The 27,886-nt window shown below is 39.2% G+C and overlaps 1 protein-coding gene across 1 annotated transcript in view; it reads right to left on the minus strand.

Moving 5' to 3' along the window:
* Positions 1–27,886, minus strand: part of VAV3 (vav guanine nucleotide exchange factor 3) — a 172,217-nt gene that overhangs the window by 49,437 nt on the left and 94,894 nt on the right. The window contains exons 16-19 of the mRNA XM_064455631.1: positions 21,029–21,130; positions 18,408–18,508; positions 9,329–9,351; positions 6,134–6,179 (exon numbers count right to left, since the gene is read on the minus strand). Of these exons, the coding sequence (XP_064311701.1) occupies positions 6,134–6,179; positions 9,329–9,351; positions 18,408–18,508; positions 21,029–21,130 (272 nt within the window). The remainder of the gene's footprint in view (positions 1–6,133; positions 6,180–9,328; positions 9,352–18,407; positions 18,509–21,028; positions 21,131–27,886) is intronic.

The following is a 27,886-nucleotide window of genomic DNA, read 5'->3' on the forward strand; positions in this document are numbered from 1 at the left end:
AACAGTGTTTAGGTGCTGTGTAGGGAAGGAAAAAGCACTCAAACCCCAATAAACTCCCTCAAAAAGTTACACCTGTGTGTGTTTTTTATATATGTATAATCAAAGCTCGGGTTTGGTTCTGGAGCTTTATACATTACTGTGTAGAGAAGTCTTTAGCTACTCAGCAAATGTAATGCTCCACAAACATTACAAAATTATCTCTAGGGAAAACATGCAGAACTATATATGCTTTATTATGATTGTTAATTATTAGACAGAATTTACTTCCAAGAGAAGTAGACGTTTGAGTTCCTTCAAGCCTCTAAAATAGTAACATTTTTTAAGCTGTATAGCCTGCATTTTTTAAGCCATGGGCTGCATTTTTATCTAGAATAAGAAGCTGCAAAAACTAAATCAGAAGAACAAACAAGCAGGTCATTCCGGTTAGCCTGCATGCAGCAGGTCTCCTGGTCAGATATAGGATGCGATGGATGTTTTACTACCGTGAACCTTATTAGGTTATCCCATACCAGTAAGCGGTGGGAAAGACCTCAAACTTGCCAAACAACAAACTCTTCACTAGAGGAGGTTTTGTGAAACGTTTCTCTTCCCTCCAGTATTCCTTTAGGCTTTCCCCAATTTAACTGACAGTCAGCTGCCCCTTTATGTGCACATGCATTTTGACCAGCCATTAAAGCCCATGGTTATAGTCAGTGAAAACAGTATCTAAAGCTGAAAAGAACGTCTTATGCACACTCTAGAACTTCAGTCCAAGCTGTCACATCAACTCCCCCAGAAGCTTTTCCACAGATATTTAACAGAGAACGAAATAAGCCTGCGGGACTCTGAGCAAGGTCCTGAGGGAAGATGCAGAAACAAATGACCTGTAATGGTTTGCTCTACTCAGACTGAGAGGAAAGACAAGAACTATCAAAAGGGGATTGCTGTTCACCCCTACATTTTAATTATATAATTAACACTACTGAACATCTCAGAAAAGCACCTATCAATGTATTTCCTCATTCTATACACAGAAATTCCTTTACTAAAGGAAAAAATGCTACCTTGGTCTAATCCATCTTGATGAAGATAGTCATAATAAGGAGATACTCTTAGTGACACCAGTCAGCTTCTCATGAGTAAACTAAATAATGGGGGCTTCTTTAATACTAGCTTTTTATTTTTGGTTAACCTTTTTCTGTTTCTTGTTCTCAACAATGGCACTGACAGCCTATTAGTAATGTGCCACCAGAAATCCAGCCAGAATCACAGGTAGCTGCCACCATTGCTGAAATGGAGAAATAAATTCCTGAATGCCGGTTTTTCAGCACTGGGCTTCATATTGCAGGTGGTTATCTTTTCTTATCCATGAAGTTGGGTGTTCTCTACACTGGGCTGAATGAGAAAGACAACAGCCAGTCAGGACTACCAAGGTCTTGCCTGCATAGTTCATAAGGCAAGAAATTGAGAGACGTGCTTGAAAGTCTCAGCTGAAGACAGTAGTTTTATCTATAACGACTACTTGCTTGACAAAGAATTATCTGCAGGTTGGGATATCCCAGCATTTGAATTTGGGCCAGGTTTTGCTCTTGGCTGGGCATATGGTTGGAGTGGCACTGAAATGGAAATCAGAGTTAGACCTGCATATCACAGAGCACATTGTATCAGAATTTGTTGAAATATCTCACAGTCTAATATAACTCATTCTTAACTGAAAAGGAAATCTAACCTGCCAATATTACACTACCCCCTAATTTTTACTATGAAGATGAGATGCAATCATTACCACAATACACAAACATTTGAATATCGTTCCACTGCTTAGCAATCAAACACATACAACGATGACACGACCTAGTTAAAAGATTCCTCAGTCTAATTTCAACAAAAGATGAAGCACACAGTAGCTCATTTCCCATTATGTCTAATTAAATAAACCTATCTCCAATGCTGTACTTCTCCCTGCACAGGCTTTTTTTTTTTTAAACGTATATACTTCAGGCCATAAACCCAGTTATTCTCTTCAGATCCTTTTCTTTATAATCTGTGTAAAATCAATATTACAGGATTACTTCACAAAGCAAGTATGGATCAGACACCAAACAGAAATGCAAATAGCTCTTTTAAAAATTACTATTTGAACTTTGAACTACTACGCTGAAAAATAGCTTTGCCCAAGCTATTGCACTGCATACATTACTTGTTAATATAGTGTGTGTGTGTGTGTGTGTGTGTGTGTCCCAAACAAAAAAAACCAAACAGTCAAAATTTTACTTTCTTTGAAGGCAGAAGACCTGTTGGTTCTGTCCCTCAGCTCAGAACTAAGGTTTTCTAAGCTTTAATCCATGCTTATACAGAAATCAGCTATTTAAGAAGTCAGAACATGCTCAGTGACATTCCTTCACAGATCAGATTGCGTCTAATCTGCAATGAATCTTGAATATAGGGCTTCTAGTGCTCTATTTTTACCAAGTTTATCCTTCTGATATGAAATATACTTTCACACTTTTAGAGATTAAAGTTCCAATGTTTATATTAGCATAAGTGTTTAGGGTAAAACTAGTTTTAAAAACACCAAGCTGTGAATCTATCACATTTAGACTCTTCATACTGTTAAAAAAAATAAAAAGATAGCAAACATACACTGTATTAGTTTGGAATAGCTGAGAAAGAGAAAGAAAGTAATTTCTACCCTTACCAAAATACATGCAAAAGTGCTTCTATTAAAAATACTGGTCAGATTCCATCATCCCTCTCAAGAAAACATACAATGCCTTAATTTATGCTTACAAATATACATGTGAATGGTCCACTTGTCATTTAATTGTGCAAATCACATGCTTAAAATTAAGAACACGCATAAAAGTTTTTGTGACATTTCTTACACAAGTTAAAAAATGTCATATAATTATCACTCCATATGCCCATCCTAGGCAAAAACTGACACCAGTCTAACCACTTCTCAAATACGTTTAAGCAGAATCATGTTGTTCTACAGCAAAATGCAAACTCTAGATCAGATTTTTCCTGGCTTTGTAAGTGCAGATGCATTTACAGGTTCATTCTCTCAATGACTTTTACTATCTGCTGATTAATCCAAAGAAAGGTTATCTAAAACCTGTCTCCCCTAAAACTTAGCAGATGGGCCAATTCAGGAGGCTATCTGCAACTGGACCACAGGCTGAAGATAAAATAATGTTTTCTTTTGCTTTCCAATTTGTTCTTCACTTGTACTGCTTCTGCACGTATTTCTTTTCTCATGACCGTTTCATTTCCCAGGAATTTCTCTGCCTCATCACCGTTAATCACTTTTCCTTCCACCCCTCCCCTCCTTATTCAGCACAAAGCAAATCTCGAAGAGGAAACTGTCACTGTCAAAACTTTTAGCCAAACTTCAAAGAAAAACAAATGAAACAGCCATGAACAACTTAATGCTTTTAGGCTACTTCAGCTCAATTGGTTCCTCTATCAGCGAGCTTCACCAGTCAAAGACAAGAGATATTTTAATCCAGTATCCTCACAGTGTTTTGTTGCAGTATATCCCACATGCAGGGCTAAGCTGTGTCAGTAGAAGTTGAATTTGGCTCTAACAAACAAAGAGAGAAGCGTAGTGCGTCAGCTTGACTATGTTATGCCTCCTGCATTCATTATTCTTTACTAAAATAGCCAATGACAGAAGAGACAAGACAGAACATGATGTTGAAAAGTTTGTGCTACATTACTTGCAGCCCAAAATAGTTGTATTTATTGCTGATATAAAACTCCATCAATATTTAGATGTTGCAGGTGCCTGTAACTGATTCACAGCAAATGCCTGCTTTCCTAAGCCAGTACACATGCTTCAGCACCACCACATGCAACACTGGTAGTGGCAGCATATTAAACCTGCTAAAGACAAGCCAGTCTGGGCAGCAAACTTTTTGTTGTTGTTGTTGGTTGGTTTGTTTGGGTTTTTTGGTTGTTTGGTTTGGGTTTTCTTTTTTAAAAAAAAAAAAAAAGATGTCACATCAAGATTTAAATGTTACCTCTGACTTTGAGTACCTCTCTGCAAAAAAGAGCACCGTGGTGCTAGGATTTCCAGAGATTTATATGCCAGTGTTGTTGAAAAGCTCATAGGATCAATGCAGTAATGCCTGCCTGAGATAACTGATCTCTTACCAGCGCTGCTCTCTGGATATCATCGTCTGTCTCTCAAGGCAATGTGCGATCTGACAAGCAATATTACTTAAACTATGCAAAAGAGATGCCAAGGCTTCACCAAAGACAATGTCTTCAAAAGTTATCTCCACCAAGTTACAGCAGGATGCAGAATGCATATGCTGACAAAATGCAAATACAAAAAAGCTCACCTCACTTGAAAACTGACAAAGTATACGTACAGAGCATGTTAGTAATATTTTTGTCATTATTTATTTTTTTAAAATTATATCATCAGAAGCAATTCTGTAAGACAGTCTTCTGCAACAATATCTCTAATAAAGGGACCTAAACATAACGTGGATGTTCTGCATTTCTACTGGCTTTCCAAAATGTAACAGGGACCAGAACTTTATTCAATAAGACTACCCCAACAACTCAAAGAACTGTTCTGTGTAGGTAATCGATGGGATGGGGAGAGCAGAACCTTATTTTAGGCATTGGTTTCATACAGCTTTTAAACATCTCTAATTCAATGGCTGTGGGGATTTGAATGGTACTTGGTCTTCAATAAAAACTAATTTTGAAGTGCACTTGTATATAAACATAATGTAAATACTTGTATCAGACTTCAACAGCAAGTAAAACCACCAGTATACTCAAAAGGTTCTCAAAGCTAGATTACTTAACCTTTTCGGAGTCTACATGAGACAGCTATGTTTAAAGATCCGGATCTATAAGGACTACTCTGCGAGCACACTTTACACTTCCCTGCAACGTATCCCACTGAATGGGAAGAACTCAAACAGTCTCACCTGGAAGAAGTATTCTTACCTTCTTCTGCATTATTTAATTGATAGTATTGATGTTTCCCTCTCTGACTGTATTAATTTTCAGAGTTACAGGGTGTCATTTTTTTCTTTAATGACTTCAGTCAGCAACACACAGAACAATTTAGGGGTACCATGAGGCAATTTTTTTTGCTGGAGGGAACAAAGCGACAATACGTGTTCCAAAACATGTCAAAGTTACGTGAGTAAGAAAGGTGTGGTCTGCTTCAGCTAGTTACAACACTGAGACTTTCAGCGCCAAGGCAGCTGCAATGCCAGTGGCACAACCAGCATTCCTACTTTTTACAAAGTGCTTAGCTCTGCCAGCCTATCATGTGGTGTACAGAGTTGCCATTCTGTTTAATGTTTGACTCCATCTATTCTCAGGTGTCCAAATCTAGAAAAATGTAATAATCCACCTTTGTTTTATTCCAAATAGTATCTGCATAACAAATCTCCAATAATTAAACTGTACAAGACACAAAGGACAGAAATGTAATTACTGTAAAAATATGACACTAAAGATATCACACAGCTGCACTGAAAACCATTGAGTATTTTATACGGACATATAATGGGTCTCCAGAGGAAATGTTCGCCCACTCAAGTACAGTCTATAAGCAAGCATTTAATTTTCTTACGGGCTGCTGCTGCCATGATTCCACAAAAGTATCTACTATAAACTAACAGGAAGAATAAAATCACTTTGAAATTCTACATAAAACTGCAAGTGGTTTATGCCTTTTAAAAGAGCAACTCATATTCAATACAGCTAAGCACTGAGCACCACTACAGTTAAGAGAGTTGAAAATACCCCCAACTTTGCAGATCAGAACCTAAGCTTTATAAGCAACTGCCTGCTTTTCGTCACTGAGTTATTTCTTCTAAAACTGGCAAGTACAGTAGGGTGGGTCATGCTAACTGAACGCCCAGAGGCATTTTGCTGTTCAGGCAGAACTGAAGCACTGCATAAAAAAAACAAGGAAAAAGAATGAAGAGTTCAATCAGCTGGCCTTATCTTTGAAATCACAAACACAGCTATCAATTTAGACCTTCATGACTTTAGCAATAAAGTTCTCAGCATCACATGCATTACAATAGCATTCATAATGCAACTTGATAAAGTGAGTTACAGCTTTCTCGCTCTCTTCATTTAATGTTTAGCTATTAAAAGCCACAACACAAACCTGGGTCCACGTGTCTAGAATTTCTTCTAATCCCATTCGTTCGTTTCTGCAGAGCAAAAATACAAATCAAGGATATGAATAAACATGTTTTCATGTAGGCACATTGCACTCCTGTCATTCCCACAATCTACTAGGCAAAGCTGTTTTTCCTAAGTTACTTCCCCAGCCACCATGACAATTATCTTTATCTTGTAGAAAGATCATACTTTAAAAATTATCCTTAGTAATATACAAAGTTTTTTTTATATATCCCCTTTTTTCTGATACTAGGCTTAAAAGATTCTTTGTAGGCTTATTCACACATCAACATCTTTTTATACCAAGAACAAATTTATTTTTTTAATCATTTGTGAATAGGATAGTGAAAAAATATGCAGTTTGGCATTTTCTGTCTGAGATAACTTCCACAAACACAAAAGTATCAAAGCTGTTCGCATTGCTTTACTAAGGTGGAAACTTTCACTACTCATTACTCCTACTTTGCACTTAAGGTAGCTAGAATTTCCCGCGCAATTCTTAATTTCCTTTGTTTCTGGGCAAGCACTTAAATATATTTAAGTAACTTGCCTCCCTTTTTCTTTTAAATTTGGATGAACTGGAGCTGTGTGGAATCAAACACCCTCTGATAAGACTGAGACTAGTTTTTGTTGTGGTTTGTTTTTTTTTTTTTTAATTTATTTTCTATTCCAAGATACTTAATATGGATCCCTGAAAACTTCCATGTGAAATAAGACATATCTCTGAACTACTGATCAGCTGTTGCAAACTTGTTTTAACTGGTAGCTTGCACAAAGGTTCATGCATGCATTTATTTTTTAATCAAACCAAGCTGAGAAAAGCACATTGCATAACAAAGGGAACAATTAGGTTGCTCCAATTTACTTGCAGTTGATATAAGCTGATGCAGGACACACACCAAGGCAAGCCAAAAAGCAGTATCCTGGGGCACAACCAAATTACTAAGCCCTGTAGCCAAGCTCACAAAATTAAAAGCTTGGTTTAAAAAACGGCTTTCAAACTCTTGACTCTTTGGACATACTCTCTCTGTACCCCACGACTCTAGTTAAAGAAAGGATGCAAGTTTTGTTTCATCTGCAGCGGAAAGAAGAAACATTTTAAACCACTGCTACAATGAAGGTAATATTACTCAATAAGAACAAAAAGCTCAATTATAACTTAGTTACTCTTTTTAAATGGAGGCTGTTTTGCTGATAGGGACCTAAGTAGAGTGGTGAGTAACTGCAGATTTACACAAGAGAGGGAACAGGGCAGGAGCAGGAAAAGCAAGCACGAAGGAAGATGTTTAACTGATATGAAAAAAAACTCAGTAATTCTGTGACTACATAAGTCATGCAACCAAAGGACCAGATGGAAAACAATTTTAAGGAAATAATTCTTGAGCTGTATGAAAACATGCTCAATACTCAAATATATTGCAGTACCAATAGATTTTATCACAGTACTGGTACAAAATCTAAATCCATGTTTTCCAAAATGACAAATCCTCATCTATGCTCAAGTTTCCTCCTGCACAGAAAGAATTAACGTGGGCACTTAAACAGAAGTTTTGGTGAAAATGAATGCAATCGTGACGTTTTTGATCAACTCAATAGTCAATAGCAAATCAATAGCTCCAGAAAGGAAGCCACTTTTTCCTCACAAAAAAAGATTTACAAATCCAGCTAGGGGGTGAGAAGCCAAGGAGCAGGGGGGATTAGATACAACCAGTATACGTACTTTTTTCATCCAGCCACCGTACGTTTGCCACAGTTACCTTTACTGAGTCTGGCAACCTCATCCACAAGGCCCAGTAAGCAGCCTGTTTATGGCTCCCCAGTGCTGCCTGTCAGCCACAGCACTGGGAGGCTGTCGGGCAAACGGACCACGCTGCAGTTTCCCTATTTTACGGTGCCCTTAATTAGCAGGTATTTCTAGGCAGAGACACAAGAAGCTGGGCAGCGCATGGCTGTGGGAGCAGCGAGGGGAGCGGGCAGGCAGCAGCATCTTGGGCACAGGCAGTGTGTGGTAGCACAGCCCACGCAGCCCCCTCCTCACCTGCAGCTCCCCCCAAGCTACCTTGCCCTTCCCCTGCTGGGCCCCCAGGAAGGGGGCCCCCCGCCGCCGATGCGGCCTGCGCCCGCCTGAGGCCCGCAGCCACCGAGCTCACCAGAGGCTGCCAGGGCTCCCCTCGCCTGGGATCACGGCGACGCCGGAACGGCAGCGAGCACGGGCACAGTCAGCCCTGCGTACGGCTGCTCCCTGCACCAGTCATGTCAGCAATAACATCCCCCCGATGCCACTGCCCGTTTTAGTGATGGCTCCAAACACATACGTGCTGATGGAGAGAAGTAACATAGACGCTTGTACGCTGTTTGTAACTAGCGTGCCACTAAAGCAGTTAAATTACCATAAAGTTCTGATCTAAAATAGATGCTGGAAACTATCACACTCTACGTTTCAAGTGCTGCCTCTCTCGTCAGAGCTGGCAGGCAAAACCCAACCGCTGTGCCCTTCTGTACATCAGTGGAAAGGCACCAGCAGCTGGTGAGACAATAGCCCAGGGCAGCTTGCAGCCTTCTTGGGCTGACAGCAAGGTACACTAGATGCACAACAGCATCTCCTCTGTACAGGGCCCATTTTACCATTCTCCCCGGATTATATAAACTCCATAAGAACTGGACAGCTCTGCAACTAAAGTGTTATTATGTGAAGAGGCAAACACTGCCCTGACGATCCTTCATCGCTCAGCAGTCTGGTGTGGCAAGGACTGGCATGCTAACGTCCAGCAGGACTCGCTAGCATTAAAAACACCCAAAAGATTACTTTTAACTCTACTGCCAGATTTCATCTAGGAACAGCAAGGATCTAGACATCAGTTGCAAAGCGATCTTTTTTACCTGTAACTTAAAAAAAAAAAAACAACACAACAACAACACACCTCCACCCCTTCCAGCGCTCTCAGCATTAAAACATATCAACTGAAAATTGACTCCCACCTTGAACAGAATACATTTATATTTAATTATGAATATCTTGTTTCTTAGACAACTTCTACTTTCCACGACTTTAAAGAAATCTGTTGTTAAACGCAGAAGAAAAACATACCTGCTCCAACAGCACAGGCACAAAGTAAATACAGAGCTGTTATATCACCGACAAAACAAACATCACATGCAAAGGAAAAGGAATCCTTACCTCATGTTTCAGGTTCCCGTGTTCTGAAACATAAGTAAAAATTGGCATTATTGGCAACTGTAAATTGTACACTTTTTATACAGCAATCTCAGCCTGCGCTGCGCTGCATTACAGAAAACACTGCTGCCTTCTTTCGCTACCTGAAACCTGCAGCCGCCCCGGCAGCCCGCGGCTGCGCCAGGTCCTGTTGTGCAAACCCTGCTGCGCTCTCCTCCCTGCTCATTGGTGCCGCCGGGCAGCGCCGAGCCGGCTTGGGAGGGCTCCTCGCTGCAAGTTGTACTGCCCTTCCCAACAGCCGCGCGGCAATCTGGTCCGCTGAGCTCTGTACGCTTTTAGAACATTTCCAAAGTATTTTTTTAAGTATTGACTCGTTGAGAATTTGAAAGCCACAGCTCTTCATTGCGAGTCAAGTTCACACCTTTTTTTGTCTCTGTGTTTTCATAGCATGCCAGCATATATCAAGATAAGATGTATACCTTTATCTTCAACATTTTATATATTTCATGACTAAGTTCAGTTCAGCATTGCGTTAGTATACCACAGACTCTGAAGCCATTGGTGTTTTATTTGCCTCTTTTGCTATGAATTGTCTTGTACTATTTAAAAATGAGGGAAAACTCCTGCGGGTTGTCAGGAGGACTGCATGAAGACAATAACTTCTGCACACACACACCACGCCCCATCACAAACGACACAAAAAGGGGTATTTTTCTTACATTTTTCTTTGAATGGCTGATCTGATAACAGGTATTTGGTATACTCCAGATTTCGGTTCCGTGCTTCATCAAAGCACAGACAGCTGTATTTACCTGTGTGCACTCGTTGTTGAGGCAAAGCACAAACTGCATGTGCCTGGTCTGTGCTTCATCACATTTGAAAACTTTTACTGTAATGTCTTGTAAACAGTAAGCCATATTCACTGCAAATCAACTAAAACACTTCAACTGCAAGTACATTTTGTTCTGCTAAAAAGAAAAAATTACATTAAATAGACAACTGTGGGAAAAAACCTTTGCCTTTCTAGCATTTTGTGAGAAGATGATAAGGCATGCCGAGACCAAGCACGCCAGCTGAGGACTCAGGCTGTGCCTGCCCAGCCCAGCCCAGTTTACCACTGGCAGAGCTCTCTTCTCACGTACGCTTTCAGTCACCGTTTCCTCTCTCATACAGTGCGCCAAAGATGCATCATCTTGTCATCCACAGAACACACTTTTATGATTATGACCTTTCCAAAAGTATTAATTTGCATTAGTATAGTGAGCAAAGAGAAGAAAAACAAGCCCTCCCCACAGGAGGAGATGCAGGTAGAGTACTGAGGTTTTCTAAGGAGCCTGAGGGAAGTAGTTGCTAAGTGCTGCTGAAATTCAGTATAATTTTGGTATTTACTTTCACAATTTGATACAGCTCTCAGAATTGTTGCCAAAATCTGAATAAAATCACCTTTTTTGAAAGTTTCATCTCAGCATTATAAATGACTTCAAACAAAGGGAAGTCATTTAGGTAAGTACTTGCAGGGGCGGCCAAAACGTCAAATCCACACTTAGAGGGTTTTGGTTGGTTGGTTGGTTTGGGTTGTTTTTTTTTTAAATGGCCTATATTTAGTTCTGCAAATTTCTTTTAAAAAGTTAAATGAAATGTCATTCTCTCCTCAATGGGAATGAATGAATCTGATTTTTAATGGTTGCTGTTAAATATTATTTTCACCTCTAAGAAATATCCCAAACCCAGCTAGATGAATGAGTTCCATTTGGTGATTGCAGCATCCCAACACTTTTCATAATAACCAACTAAGAAACTCATTGATCAACTTTCAATAATTGGGTTCAAGAAATCGCTACACAAGAAGGTAATAAATACTCCTGATAATTCACCTGAAATAAATTTCATGGAAAAGGAGGTGGGGGGATTGGATTAAAAAAAAAAAGCTCAGAACTTTCCCAACACTGACAAACTGAAACGCCATTTGTGACTTGACTATTAACACTTCAGGAAAAGAAAAATATCCAGTATCTGTATTTTGACATAAAAGCCAATGCAAAAAATAAGACTTGTGCTTGTCTTGTTATTACAGTTTAAATATTCCTACGTTCAGATTATTCTGTACTGAATATTCCGTTCAGATTATTCTGTACTGAATATTCCGTTCAGATTATTCTGTACTGAATATTCCGTTCAGATTATTCTGTACTGAATATTCCGTTCAGATTATTCTGTACTGAATATTCCGTTCAGATTATTCTGTACTGAATATTCCGTTCAGATTATTCTGTACTGAATATTCCGTTCAGATTATTCTGTACTGAATATTCCGTTCAGATTATTCTGTACTGAATATTCTGTTCAGATTATTCTGTACTGAATATTCTGTTCAGATTATTCTGTACTGAATATTCTGTTCAGATTATTCTGTACTGAATATTCTGTTCAGATTATTCTGTACTGAATATTCTGTTCAGATTATTCTGTACTGAATATTCTGTTCAGATTATTCTGTACTGAATATTCTGTTCAGATTATTCTGTACTGAATATTCTGTTCAGATTATTCTGTACTGAATATTCTGTTCAGATTATTCTGTACTGAATATTCTGTTCAGATTATTCTGTACTGAATATTCTGTTCAGATTATTCTGTACTGAATATTCTGTTCAGATTATTCTGTACTGAATATTCTGTTCAGATTATTCTGTACTGAATATTCTGTTCAGATTATTCTGTACTGAATATTCTGTTCAGATTATTCTGTACTGAATATTCTGTTCAGATTATTCTGAACATTTTCTGAACATTTTGATAATTATTATTTTACTCCAAAAGCAACAGGCAGCAGCTGGCCTCGATAAGTGAGGGAGCACAGATCAGAAAATGGGAATAAGCTGCTCCTCAGGGATGCAAGAGAGCAGCTGCATTTACGTGCTAACTAAATGGAGAGTAAACAAAAAGGATGTGTAGTAACTACTCACCTTCCTATTTTAAAAGAAAATTCAAAATATTTAAAATGCAGGAACTATAAAGTAGGCCACTTCGAAGGAGCTGTGGGCCTACCTGCTCCTTTCTGGTCATTTAGCCAGTCACTGCTAATCAAAAGAAAAGCAAATTGTGACCTAGAAGCACCATAGCGTAGGACTCTGCACAAGATATCAAGCCCCCTGAGTGACTTTTGTTCAGGTTGAGCAAGGATGGTTAATTAAACAGTGCAGCTCAACCTTTGTTGCAGTTAAATAAGAAGTGGAGTAACTCCAATGAACGTTCTGGGATTTGAGCGTTTACTTGTCAATGCTGTTGACATGGTAGGTTTGGAGGAGAGCCAGCAATTTTGCAACTATTGATCAAGCCAGCAAAGAGGTAAACTGTGAAAGCTGCTGGTTTCTTTTTCGATGTCAAAACATATGCTTTTTATGAATAACCTATTTTGTGCTGTAGCAAGCAACTACTACTTAAACAGCATGGACTATATTATCGTGCATATACATTACCATATGAAGGCAACTCTAAACTTAACCCATTCATACACTAACATTTCCTTTCAAGATCATCACACAGTTGAAGAAACTTCTTTTCCACCTAAGGAAACGCAGTACTTTTTCAAATGGAATTATGTGAAGGAGAAAGGAATCATGCCTAAGTTAACTAAAAATTACTGTAAAAATGCCCAGTTAATGTTTTTCTCATCAATTTATGCCCTGATGAGAGATGCGTCTAACATTCCCTGGGAACAGCAATATAAAGAAGAAAATTTTGTGGGTTTGGCACCATATTTAAAATATTCAAAACTTTTTCAGATTCTAGAACCATTATTGGAGGTTCATCTAATTGAAATATTCAATAGCCTGTGGAACCAGCAAACATTTCCCTGAGAACACTTAATTCAATATAATTGGATGGACTTGGAAAAATTCCAGCCCAGCACTAGAAATGGATTGTTAACCCTGCTGCTTTAGGCTAGGAAACAAACTGGAGTTCTGCAGTGTGTTCTGGGCAGAGCAATCCTGCAGAAATTGCAAGGGCCACAGAGCAACCTGGACAGTGAAAGTGGGAATAATGAGGGAGGCAGCTTCTCCCTTCGTCTGCTAAAGGTATGTCTTATTCCTGCTCGCTTACCCAAGGTCCCACTCTTAACCAATTCCAAATATAAACCCTTCCAACTAGTGGGAGAGCATCACCAGACAAGTAAAATAGTCCTGTGCCATTAAATAAGGCGTAGGAGTGCAGCTGAGAAGGCAGAAGAGGTAAAACAGGAAGAAGAGACTTCACATGAGCCACTGCAGAACAAAACCATACGTCCTTATAAATGGCCCTGCCTGAGAAATACATGCACCCATTTTGTAATCCTTGTGTTCAAGGATTTCGTAAGGCCTTGTGTTCACGACTGCACCATCAGACTTGGAGGAGTTCATCAGAATGTTAGCAAACAAGAGGGGGCATGGAGGATTTCAAGTCACAGTAAAATTTAAGTGATAGGGCATAAAAGTAAAATATATGAAAATGCAGAGGACTCCTTGAGCATGTACAGGGCAGGATGGGGGGCGGAACTTAAATCAATGATGACAGAAATGACCACAGAATTCAACCCGCACTGCTAATTTACAGCAACAAGGGCAAGAACAATAACAAAAAAGGGCTGAATGCAGACATCTTGTTCTATTTATTAATTCAACTGATTAACTTCGCATCTTTTAGCGCTGTGACTTCTACAGTTTGTTGACCTGGCCCTTCTTTGCAGCAAAACATCTGAAGCCCTGGGGTATATTTGTCTATAGGGCATAGCATGACCACCCAGCAATCTATCTTCAGATTTTGTCAACATTTCTCTCATAAGCGTATCATCTAAATCTGACACTTATTAAATTCGTCATTCTAAAGGTTTCATCTGTCTTTGGATGTCTGTCTTCCAAATCTTCACAATCTGTGACTTGGAATTAAATAAAAGAAGATTTAGTCCACTCATGGAGGTTTCTAAGCATCATTTCAGAAAGGCTAGCAAAAACCTCTGCTCAGTGGTCTAAAAAGAAAACAAAATCTTAAACTGTACAAAAACAGAAAACGCTGAGGAAATTTCAAATGCCTTTAAGAAACCTCAGGGCATATTCTGATTGCAGGGTTTTGAATTCTGATCACTTCTTTCCAAATAGACCTCTAGAAATAGTAGATGTCTACAAAACGGGAATGAAAATTATTTAAGGCATAGAAAAGGTACCACTTAAGAGATAACATAAAAAATTTAAGGCTATTCAGTTCGGAAAGTATACTAATAAGAGGTCATGAGAAGTTATAAGAATTTGTCGTATAGAAGCAGTCAGTCAAGACTTCCATTGACTCTCCTCACAAAACCCACAGTCACATGTTAAATTAAAAAGCTAAAAAGGTCAAACATAACCAGGATAAGATATGCAACCTACCAAAAAAAAAAAACCAACAACAAACCACCACAAAAGCAAACAAAAACTTTACAGAACAGACCGTTCCAAAACTTCTGAAACGCAGTTAGATATTTAGATATTTCTATCAACAAAACCAGGGAAGCTGTGCAAAAGCATTAACAAGATGTAAAAACTCTTGGAACACCAGAAAGGAAAAAAGAAGCCTTAGCAGGATTAAGACAGTAGCATCATTCCTGGGCACTGTCTACCACACAGAGGATTTGCACTTTCCTGTGAAGCATCTGGAATCAACCACTGGCAGAATGACAGAACACCAGGTTAAACAGACCACACATATATCATGGAATATATGGGGTTTTTTTCCATGCCTGTGGCTGTAACTAATACCACATGACTGGGGAATAATAATGTCCAGTTTCCTAAAAGGATGATTGTGTTTCACGCCCATTATACCTTGTGAAAAAGGCTGTAATAGTCCCCTAGAAACAAAAGAAATACATAGCGATACAATAAATGTTCCAGGCATTTTGCTGCTATTGAAGCACTCCGGCTGTGCTCTGCAATTTCTTATCTAATAGCACTCTCAGGCGACCTTTGCTAATTTCCCACAGGAGCAGCAAAAGACACCACTAGAAAAATTAAATTTATCATAAATTAATTTCTATAAAGATTCCAAAAGGAAAAGCTTCAAAATTAAAACTATGTTAGAATTCTGTGCATGTAGAGCATACTACTTCCACAAAATGCAGTGAAAATGTTCAATTTTATGATATCTTTGTGTCTGTGCTCCTTTAATAGCATTTCGTAACTTAAGCAGGCATGGCAGGTAACTTCTGGGAGACCTCATTTCTCAGCATAGCTCTGGAGAAGTGAAAACGTCGCTCCAAAAAAGTCATTCATACTCAAGTTGCACAACCCAGTATTTAGAAGAGTCTGAATTGTCCCATCCCTTTCTGGACCATATACAGGGAAGCAGGAACTGGTAAAGCTCCTCCTTAAACCTTTCCTTAGTCTGTGCACATTATAAATGGGCAGCACTGCTCAGTCAACACTTCTTTCTTTAAAAAGGCAAATAAAGAATAAAAATGGAAAACAGTTGAGAAAAATCTCAAGATTTCCCTTCCTACTCATTGGCCAAAGCCCCCCATCAGGGGGAGACAAGACACAGTTTCAGCAAAGTGGGTAAAACCATTTGTCCTTTCCATACTCATTCATAGAGCAAGGGGGAGCACAGCAGGAACTGCAATTACGAGTTTGTTCTTGCCGCTGTGACCCACTCCCGCAGCAGGCTGGAAGGAAGCCACAGCCTAGCGCCTCCTGCCATCCTGCCCCATGCGCAGAACTCTTCTAGCTTGTACTAGAGCTACGGAAATCTGGGGGCCCTTGCATAGCACAATAATAGACTGAAAAGAGAAAGAGAAGTTTGAAGAGAGGACAGAGAGCAGAACACCCGGCTGTAAGCCAAACACGTAACACAAACCAGTATCTTAACAATCCAGTTGCTCCCAACTTCACTGAAGAAAGACCCAGTGCAGTATCATTTTACAAAAAAAATCAGGGCAATGATTTAAAGTAAAAGCCAAAATAACATTCTGTTTCTTTGAAGTTGTAAAATGATAATTTATTCCACTTGCAAAGAAGCAGAAATGTGATTTTTAAAAAAAATTTTTTTTTTACTTTATTTTGTTCCCTCTAGCAAGTGCACAGCGTTACTTAAGTATATATGCAGGGAAACTGCAAGAAATCAGACCTTGTGTTATCTAGGCATTTATGGTCATTCTTACTGATACACATTGCACCGTATGAGTCCACAGATCTTTGAAGAGGAACAGAAAGACAAGCTCCTGCCTCCCAGGGTGCCAGCTATCCAATTAAAATTAAAAACTACAAAAGCGATTAAAATAGAAGGTGAAAAAAAAGAATAGAGCAGAAGTGGGGGGGGGGGGGTCATACCACAAAAGATAGCTCTCTTGTGATATGTGTTTGTTTTTCCACTCTATTAATTTAAATGTAAGTGCTTTAAAATAGTCGATTTTTAGTGTAATTCGAACTATTTATTTTCTTTAGAATATACGTAAGATGTTCTATGAAAAAACTTTGTTCCAAAAAGGATTTCAATGAAAAATACTGTGGTTGTTTGTACGGCTTGCAGATCGACGCAAGATTATTTTTAAGTAGTCCAGACTTGGAGGATAGCATGGAGGATCTCCAATACAGCAAAGCAACTGAGAAAATGAAGGTCACTGACTGCAACAAAAGTCAGCGATCTCATGAAAGATGGAAGCAGCAAGTAGCACAATGAGCCAAAAGCCAAGTAGGAGTCAGGACGTAATGTGAACAGGGACAAAGATGGAAACAAGCTTACAGAATTTTGAAAGGAACAAAAAGCTAGAACCAAATTCTTGAAGCAGCAGCTTGGTGAAGAGCAGTGGATGAAGTGATGATGTAATTCAAGCAGTGGGAGAGAGATTGTCTCTCCAACAGCATTTTGCAAAGGCTGTAGATAGCAACGTCAAAAACAAAATAACCCAAGAGAGGAGGTTGTAGTAGCTTATGTGAGACATGAGAAACTTCACAAACTACTATGAGATAGTTCTGAAAAGGAACATACAGGTTTTAGAGAAGCGAGAAGGACAATTAATTAGAAACTTCCCCAACACGTACAACTACGCCTTCCAGAAATCATTGTGTCTTTCAATGGCTTTTCTCTTTCAAACACATTCAAACAAGAGGAATTCAAACGCATTAGTGGGGAGGGAAATTCGGGGGTGGGGGTGCGTCTGTCAGTTGTCCCCCCCATCAGCACCAAATCATCAGGAAGAATAGTTAAGAACCTGGACAGAGGGAAGGGTCAAAAATGGCACTATGGTTATGTAATGAGCTGGCTGGCTTGTAACCTACTCGCTGCTGCCAACTGAATAGGTATAGGCAAGGGAAGGAGGGCAAAATGATGAGACCTAACATTTGGCATTAGCAGTGGGAGATCCAGAAGATGTTGGAGAGAGAATTAGAGATACAATCCTGAGCAGAGAGGGAAGAGGTCAAATTCGGAGTCACCTGAGGGAGACCGAACGGTAGCTGAAGTCAAAGAGTTCTTAAGGTCCCAAAGAGCAGCAGAAGAACAGGGAAAGTGCAAAGTGATAATGGCCACGGAAGAAACTCAGAGTACAGCAGCTGATTAAAAGAGAGGGGAAAAAAATGGTCCTTAGGTGTGGGAAGTAGAGAGCCATCAATCACCTTTTTGTGAATATTGTGAGTGGACAGAAACCATGGAAACCAAAGAGATGGAAGAGGAAGCTGAGGCAACACAAACTAACAGCTTTAGGAGCTGAGAGGAAAATATGAACATTGACATAGGCAGGGAGAACCACAAGGATGATAGATGATATGCCATACAGTAGGCGTTACATATGAGCAGTCTACGATTAAAACAAGAGCAATTCCTTGTTGTATACAACATGGATGAAGAAATTGGGTTTTACCTATAACAGTTCTCTCCTGCTTTCAGACATTTCAGTTTAGTAGCAATAAAAATCCCTATGAATTCTAAATGCAATTCTAATTGTGCTTATAAATGGCAGTTTCACATGTATGTATGTTACAATAAACACAAATTAGAGGTAAATTAAACCTTAATTATATCTTGCAAGTTTTATGTCCTAATTAAAAATGGTATTCTAACAATAAAAATTACTTACCACCTAAATTAGCTCTGCCACAATTGTCTAATCTTCCTAAACATTCTTTGTGTGCTCCAGCTCCACACTTAGAACATAAATAGCCTTGATAAAATGTTCCCCTGTAAAATAAAATTAGGTAGTGATACATTAGAGGTGATAAATTCCACGCATAAAGGAAATAAGAGACACGGCAGAAGGTATTAGAAGTCATTTGCTGTTCTGCATAATGGTAGTCCTTAAAGGCTTGAGAAAAAGTGACAACTGACAAGTGGCTCATCTGCTTTTCATCACTACTAGCCGTTTAAAAATCACAACCAGATAGTACTTCTGGACTACTAGTAGAATAACAATCTCCATTTCAATTTAGCCCAAAGCAACCCTGGCACAGTACACTTGAAACGGTATCATTATGCGTCTGTCCTACTCTAGATCTACACTTCGTTTCGTCTCAATGGGAACTTGCCTAGACACCATGTATAATAAGATCCATTTCAAGACAGTAAGTGTGAATATATATTTAAGCATTAAGGAGGTTATATGCTATATTGCAAATATTCTTGACTTTAAATTTGTTCATTTAAAAAAAATTAAAAAGAGAGCTAGACAGACAAACAGATATCCAGGTACACTTTAGTTAATATTCAGAGCTGCTAAATAAGGAGTCACTTTCCTTACTTTAAATGCTCTCCAGTTCCCCTTAATGAATTGGAATCTGAATCTGAGGAAACTGATTTATTTTCAGATTTGTGCTTGGCTTTTCCTTAGGTACAATTCTCTGAATGGCTACAGGGAAACGGTTTTTTACATGTACCTCTGAGCAATTATACGCTTTCCATGTACTGATGTATCTGCTTACTCTTCACACTAGACTTGTCTGTTTCCAAGATTATTCTGACCAGTTTGGAGTGATTCTGCATCCTAGTCTAACGCAACACCTTCAGCTTCAAAGGAAAATCAGGTGTGTCTCATGGAACATTGGATTGAACACATTAAACCTGAACGAAATGTACAGCAACTGTTTTTACTACAGCAATTTCTAGACTGTTACTGTTGAAATATAGTTTTAATTAAATTCAGGAGCTCAGTATTTTTAAGTATTGGGATACATAAAATTAAAGACAAATAACTAGAAAGTAAAAAAATATTTTAATGCAGCCTTCCATTTTTGGTTTTTTCCTTATTGCTACACAGGAGTGCAAGATTCTCTAGATAAAGGTATAGGACATTACATTATCCTTCACTACAGATGCTTCTAAGACTAGGATTTTATCCCCACTTAAAGATTAGGCAATAAGGTTCAGATTTTTTTTTTCCTCAAGTATTTACATGTTAGATTTTGTTTGAAGCTTAAAATGACAATCTATTTTAAAAAGTGATTTAGGCACTTTATGAAGCCAAGTCCAGTAGGCTTTCAGTACAGCTTATACATCCCAGGACACATCTATATACCACAAGGTAGCACTTGGGACACCCAAGCCATCTTCGAGCAAATTGGCATGCCTACACATGGCAACGCAGCGTCACGCGGGCTGTGTCCTGAAAGCACGACAGCCCTTTCTCGGCAACAACAGTTAGTGCAGCAGAGACACACCGACTCAACTGTACTGCTTCCAATTCAGAAATTAGTCCAGCCATCTCTAAGTTCAGGATGTCTGCACCAGTCTTCATAGTCATGTAAACCTCACCGCACAAACGAAACAAAACAAAACCATCTCTGAAAATCCAGGTCAGTCTAACTGTTCAGGAAAGGGTTGCTGAAGGAAAAAAAATACATGACAGGGAGGAACATACCTGAGGTTACTTTATTCTGTGCCCATGCTTAACAAAAGCACTACCCAGACTTCACATGCCCTTTCTAAAATGCTGTGGCTATGTTTTGCAGAAAATTGACAATATGCAACAGGAGCATCTGAACTGGCCAAAGTTTACAAAGCTTTTGCATCTCCAACTTACACTATGGAATTTAGGTTGAATACCTACGTCTCTACCACTGGACATTCCACGTTTACAAAAAACCAAGGTAGTTCCTAAAAGATAGCTCAAATAATGAATGAAAAGCTACAGATGTACAAGCATGTGTGTGTTTCAGAGGAAAGAGGCAGAAAACCTGGAATTTCTTAGCTCAAGTTAGCCTTACAAACCCTTGCTCATGAAAGCATCAGTTGCCCACTAGCATTTCTTATCTAGCTTTGCAACATCTATCCTCAGTTTGTCTGCAATTCTCTGGTTCAGAAATGCCTGTTAATGCCTCACAGTTATTTTCTGTCTCACAAAGCAAACTCCTCATATCAAACACTTATGAGCACCATCATCATCTGATTTTCTGAAAAAAATATTCCATCTGTTCTTGTAACTGGTGGTCTACGGCAATGGGAGCCATGGAACAGCCATAAAAGAATCATGGTAAAGCAGCCTTCTGATAAATGAGGAGCATCTTGCCGTTTTGAGCTTTTAACAGCGCTCCTGCTAATATTTGGAAATTTGGTTACAAAAACTTTCTAATACAACAAGAAATACTATGTATGACTCTATGGCTTGTCTGTCTTGGACAGGTAACCAGCTAGCCATGTCTTTCCACATACTCCTTTCACTTGGGTATTTCACCTGGGGGCGGGGGGGAAGCAACTTAAAAATCTTACCTCAGAAGCATCTGACAGACTTTGCAAGAGGTCACGCGACTGAAGGTGTGCATTTTGAACTCATGGAAGCTTGTATCCGCATAGTCTGGCCGTATGTTTGACCTAAAAAAAAGAAGAAAATCTGCTTTAAACTTTGAAATCTAGAACGTAATACAGCAGTCACAGCAGGAAATCTGAATTCATGAACAACTACTTCCATTCACTCTTTAATGCTTTTCACTGAGGTGAACCAGAAATATGGCCTTTACCACATACCTTGACACAAAACCTGAGTTATGATATTATGCAGACCTGGTCCTTAAAATACACCCTGTAACTACCTTAGCTATCACAATAACTAGAGAATTATACATCAAAAGAAACATCATCCGGTTTTTCTTCCTGTTCAAGTAACTAGGATCATTTTATGGACCTAAAGAATGCTCACTTTTCCATTCAAGTATTTTGTTACATGGATGTGCAAGGAATAACAGCTTGCACTGAGAACCACCACACTGGAAAACATGAGCAGCAAATCTGGGACAGTTAGGGGCCCAGTTATGCAGCAATAAACTGGATAACATGAGTGAATTCAAAAGCAATTAGAAACTATTTACTGGGGTTTGGCTAGTCTTTCTTAAATGAGTTGCCCAATGCCTACAGCTGTTGCTACACACACTTAATTTAACAAATAAAACAGACGACCACTATTTATGCTGCTAAGACACCAATACACTATCGGCAGACTTATTTCCAAAGATCAAATGCGAGTACGGGAGTCCATTACTGTAGATGTCTTTTGCTTATCCTCCCTGCTGATCACTTTAAAAGCAGGAATATAATTTCAAAATTTCCCACTCATCATTTCGTTGCACTGCTGACTGTTGGCAGGTTTATTTTAATCTTATTAAGCAATTCATATTTTTCTGTCATATTCCCCATTTCCAAGACTGGGCAGGGTGGGGTGGGCAGGTGGGGGAGGCAGGAGGAATGCTAAATTTATTTGTTATCTTTTTGTTGTTGTTGTTCAATAACATCTCCAAAGTAGCTTAACACTGTCAAAACCAGTAACACTGAGATGCTAGGTGCATAATTAATATTAAACTAGACTGTATCAGACAAGAACAAAATATACATAGTAAGGATAAATGTATTTTTAAATATTATTTATATTAGCATGCTTTGGATTCCATAAATTTCTGGTATTTTTCTAGCAAAAACATAGGAATGCATGATGGAAAGAAATTAAAATAGGGAAAAAATCCTGAGGGTAAGAATGCAAGCATCTACAACACCCAAAGGAAAGACTAGAAGCTTTTCTGACACACAAAATTACAAATTCATGCACTAATATTGGATATTCTTATTAGATAAGTTTCATTTTTATGTATTATAAATAACTTCTAGACTAAAGCATAGACCAACCACAAACTGCAATGAAACATAAATATAGGTAACCATGCAAGCATCAATCTCTCCAGGACTGAATGAAAAGGCTCATGAAAAAAACATTCAAAGAATCTGTTTAAGAACCTGGTGCCAGAAAGGTCAGTCTTCTAATCCACCTGCTGAAAATGAACGTGCTGAAAATGAAACTATATTCAAAAAGCAAATGGGATTTTGCTTTTGTTCTTGAGAACCACCTTACACTCAGTACTGTTTTCACTCGGTCACTAGCGTCCCCCTCTCTGCTGTGAGATGCAAGATGCCAATACAACAACTGCTAACTGAAACAGGTACGGATACTACCCATGCACAGCAGAAAGGTACAGGTGTCACGATAAAATTAATCTCAGAAAAGTAAAGAACTTTTTAAACCAGGAGAATGACGTGTTATTTTGGGGCTGTTACCTCTGCAGAGCGAGGCCTGTGTTTCACATCCGTGCCACGGGGCTGCTAAAACTCCCAGGCTCCGCAGGTAACTGCGGGCAATCCTGGAAACTCCCTCGAACAAGTCACAGTACTTACACTCCCAACAAAAGCCGCTTTTTGTGGACCATTTGGCTCAGACCAGGATAGCCTACGAAACCATGTCAAAAGTATCAGCCTAACGCGCAGAGATACATCAGATTTGAAAGCATATCCAATTAATCCTAACAACCTGACCATTTTTCAAGAACAAACCAAAGAAAAGAAATTCCATTCATTTAATTAGAACAGGATCAATCTTCAAAAATAAGCAGCATAGCAGAAGAAAAAAAATGACAACCTCAATACAGACACTTGTTTAACGTCAGCAGCTGACTATATAACTTCCTTCTGTATGTAGAAATTCTTTTCCATCCTTCTCTCAGGCTATCTTGCACAAAGATTTAAATACACGAACTACTGAAAATATACCTCCTATTAACAGAACAAAGATGATACACTGTGCTCGCTCTTCTTTACATTAAAAGTAATATTTGAGTTTCTTTATATTTTATAAAGGCATTCAGTTTCATTCTACAGTCCTTAATAGAAAAAGTTATTCTTGAGAGGAAAAAAGCATAGTGCTAAAACGGCAAAGAATGAAGCTGTCACAAGGCCCTCCACCTTCTTTCAACATAAGTGGTTTTATTGCACCTACGGGCTAAACTATTGGATTATAACGTCCCAAACAAGACAAAAGATCTACCCAGGTAAACAGACATCAGCTCCCTACTGTGTGCTAAAATTTGGATGCATTTGTCCTACTTGTATAAGTGGAGGAATACCAAACTGAAAACATATAATGCAGTATCAACTTTGGAATATAAAGCAAACTTCGCTTTATCTTGTCCACTATTACCTACAGGAGGCCCTAGTTTTGTTCCAAGTACTACTCAGTTCTTAAGGATCATAAAAACGTATCACAAAGAGTGAATCCCTCCGTTTCTTTAAACCCCACCAGGTTTTAGTTTAGTGATTGTAGGATTCTAACGATTACATCGATAAATTCTCTGTCTAAAAACCTGTTCTTCACCACCTACACATCTTTCATACTCCCTATCAATTCACTGCCATCTAACTTTACGCATTTCCTTGTCGGCTAAGGCCAAGCTAGCACAAAGATCTTCTAAAATAGCATTTTTTGAAAAGACATGAGCCTGAGTAGGGACACACAGCAACTATTCATAAACCAAAAAGGCCTTTTCAGTTTTGCTAGCCCTGCCTTCTATCACTCAAAAGACAGCATTTTCTCCCTTTTTTCCCCAAAGCCACACCACCCAGAAGTAAAAGTCTAAAAATTCCTTACAACAAAAGTTAGTGAATCAAAGGAGACACCACTGAAGTACATCACCCGCAGATTAAATGAATCTGGAAGGGACCAGAGCCTCAGCGTATTACAGAGGATCCTGTGCAGAAAGAGCAGGAATCGACAAGAAAAGAAACCTAACCTGCTGCTCAGCCTTCCTTTTTGTGCAGGCTTCGAAGATGCTTCCAAGCTGTTGCCTCAAAATGGACAATGCCATTGCATTCATTCAGAAGAATTCATTCAAGCGTTCTTTTGCCTCTTCCTATTTCTAGTCATTCATCCTAATTGTCTCAGATTTGAGGTCAAACAGGAATGGGAAAATGTCATGTGTTTTATTTCAGTTTACACATCAGCAAAGTACATTCTAAACTTAAAGAGTCCGTCATATTTCAAAAGATTAGGATTTTAGCCGTTCTCTCATGATTCTCTTCATGAAGAAATAGTCTACTAAAGTATTAGCAACATTGTTATCCGCTGATTCATGTCAGACAAGAAGTCGTTTCATCACTGCTCAAAAAAGCATTCACGTTTACATCAAACCAGAGTTTCCAATCATCGATATTCTGGTAAAGGCATTAGAAAAGAACAGTGCAGAATAAGAAATAATACGCTTACTCTGAAGGCAGAGCACTGTAAAGGGAAGCACAATATAGAGAGGTAACTAATGATACCAACAACCAGAAGAAAACTACAGCAAAAATAAAAAGATGACGTGCATTAGCTACTGTAAACGTAGAGATGGAATAAGGAAAGCTTTGTAGAAAAACATATATCTCAGTGCTAACTGTGGACAGGAAAACTCTTGCACATTCTAGTACCTGGCCAGTATTGCTGCATCGTGGCAAATCCAGTTCGGCAGCCACGTTGCATACCACATCAGGCAAGTCTGAGAGAATCTGAGATGATGTGCTGTGGCAGTATATATCAAGTAGTAAATCTTTTAATGTCAGGTCTGAAACTTGATGAATCGAGGGGGTTTATCTTTTTAGTTTTCAGTATATTGCTTTTCAACAAATCAAAAATCATGCAAAAATAACCCGACTCAATACCACATGGACATTTCCAACTGGAGATTAAGCACAACTCCTCTGTGACTGTCCAAGCCCAAATACCACAAGGGCCACAGGAAATTTCCTGCCACAAACCCTTTCACACTGAATAGCATATACTATTTTTTGAGTTTTTAAATACAGTAAATAAAGGTGATAACGTCAACGGAAAAACAGCAGTCGCAGCACAGCATACAATGTTCCACAGTGGTGTCCAGCCATAAGGAAGCTCTCTTAGTTACGGCATTCAAGCCTCACAGCAATGCCCTGAGAACACAGACCAGAGCTGCCATAGCACAGTGAAGAGAACACTTCATCCTTCTAAAATCTTCTTTTCTGTTCTCCTTCCCAACCTGTGGGCATGTTCTAAGACATGGAAAAACTGAATATTAGGCCAATATTAACTTTAAGCTTAATACTAAGTATATTTTCTTCCTTGGAAGGAGGACTTCTTGCTAAGGAAAAAAAAAAGGAACACACACACGATTGTTATAAAAACTCAAGCGTACTGAAGCAATTTCTGTGGCTAGCAGTAGGAAAATCTAGTTTAGGACTTAAACTGGGTTGCTTTCCCATCACAGTGGAAGAGTCACCAGTCAAGCCCTCTCACAGGCTCCTCAGTCCTCCTTCCACACCAGCCTCTACCATGGGGTGCCCCAGGCTCACCACAAATGAAAGGTTTTTACCATCTCTGCTGTCAAACAACCTCGATGAGTGGCCAGAGCAGGAGCTCCCTCATACACCAGGAATACTTAATGTGAGGCAAATAATGACAGAGAACATGCTCCTCATTTTATGGTAAAACTCCATCTCTTATTTTTTACAAGCAACATGGGGAGTCAAAAGTAGTTTCCCTTCCTCTCTTCTACTTTTTCCCCAGGCTGTTTTAACTCCTACACTCTAGCAGAGACAAAATGTCAGGATACAGAAACAGAGTGAATCTTTAATTAGGAAAAATTTTCCAATTCTCTCCTCAATTCAGCAGCAGAGTTTTTGTAAGGGACAACCACGAGTGCCCTCTCCTGCACAGTGCTGGATCCCCATAACCAGATTTACTCCAGTCACTACAGCAACATCCTTGGGCTGCCCCTGAGCCTTTTGAGTAAAGCTTTCTCTTTCCAAGTTACTTGCAGAATATTAGTCCCACTGGGACCAATTCACTGCTACACCGCCAACCCAGAGACCTGCAGATGCTTGTCTTGCTAGTCTCCTTCGTCATTTGGGCACGCAATTCTTGTCTCTGCATCAGCCATCGAAGCCACCATTCGAAGAGCAGAACAACCATCTTCCTCAGTCAATCCTGCATCTCAACAGATCTTTGGTCTGTAAAGTTTGCAGAGCTCCATGCAGAAAAGAGTTATCCAGATACCTTATTCGATTGCTCTCGGTATCATCAGACTTCAGAGCACTCCATTTTTGCCGATCTTGTGCGTATGAAATATTCCCCTTTTAAAATTACTTCTCCACATTTGTAGCGCCACTTCTTTCTATTGACTCTTACTTCTCAGAAGAGTAAATTGATCATAGGCCAACTCTGCACCTTCAGCCACCCACATAATGCAACACCTTTATAAATGGTGTCAGAAAGTGTCACATTATCAACAGTCCCACACAAGCTTTTGCAGCCAGAATTCATTCTAGTAATAATCTTCTCCTAGATTAATGGCACAGCTGATCACAGAGTAGTGCTATAGATAGCCCAAAATTATCCTGTCAGACAAGACATCTAGGTGCCTTTTCCTATAGAATAAAGAATAAATTCTCTCTACTCTCAAAATACCAAAATAATTGTGCATGTGAATAAAATGAAACAGTTTAAGCTACAGTTTTCTAACATATTCCTATAGTGGTTGGGAAAACAGTTCAAAAAAAGTAATTCTTAACCCTCAAGACACAAACATGTCGCAATCAAAACACTAATACTTAAGCCAAAATAAAGCAAGGAACGTTGGCAATCTTGACATATCCAACAGTAAGTTCTATACCTCATTTTACAAAACTGAACTTTGACCATCTCGGGTCTAAATTGTTTCCAAGATGCATACTGCAATGAAAATAATACATCATCAGTATCAAGCAGCTTAGATGGGAACTGTTACTGTCATTTCCTTACCTAATCAAAACCATGTTCTGTTGGGAAAACATTAAGATCAGAACACGTCTGAATAGCAACAGCGTACAACAGGCATTTGGCTACCTTAGATGTGATGCACTGTGCAGTTGCACACCACGCACCAACCAGTGCCCAGCCTGTTCCCAAGCCGTGGTCACCACCACCCCCAGGCCAGCTCCCCCCAGTTATTCCACTGAGCACGACATCATACAGTGTGGAATATCCCTTTGGCCAGTTGGGGTCAGCTGTCCTGGCTGTGACCCCTCCCAGCTTCTCGCTGGCAGAGCATGGGGAGCTGGAAAGTCCTTGACTAGTGTAAGCCCTGCTCAGCAACAACTGGAACATCCGTGTGTTATCAGCGTTATTCTCATGCGAAATCCAACACACAGCACCGCACCAGCTGCTAGGGAGAAAATGGACTCTATCCCCACCGAAACCAGGACAACAGAAGACCTTTCACAACAGGTTGGACTAAATAAATGCTACCAGTCCAAAACCCTAGT

This window comes from Phalacrocorax carbo, chromosome 6 (genome assembly GCF_963921805.1).
Source record: "Phalacrocorax carbo chromosome 6, bPhaCar2.1, whole genome shotgun sequence".
In the NCBI taxonomy this organism is placed as follows: Eukaryota; Metazoa; Chordata; class Aves; order Suliformes; family Phalacrocoracidae; genus Phalacrocorax; species Phalacrocorax carbo.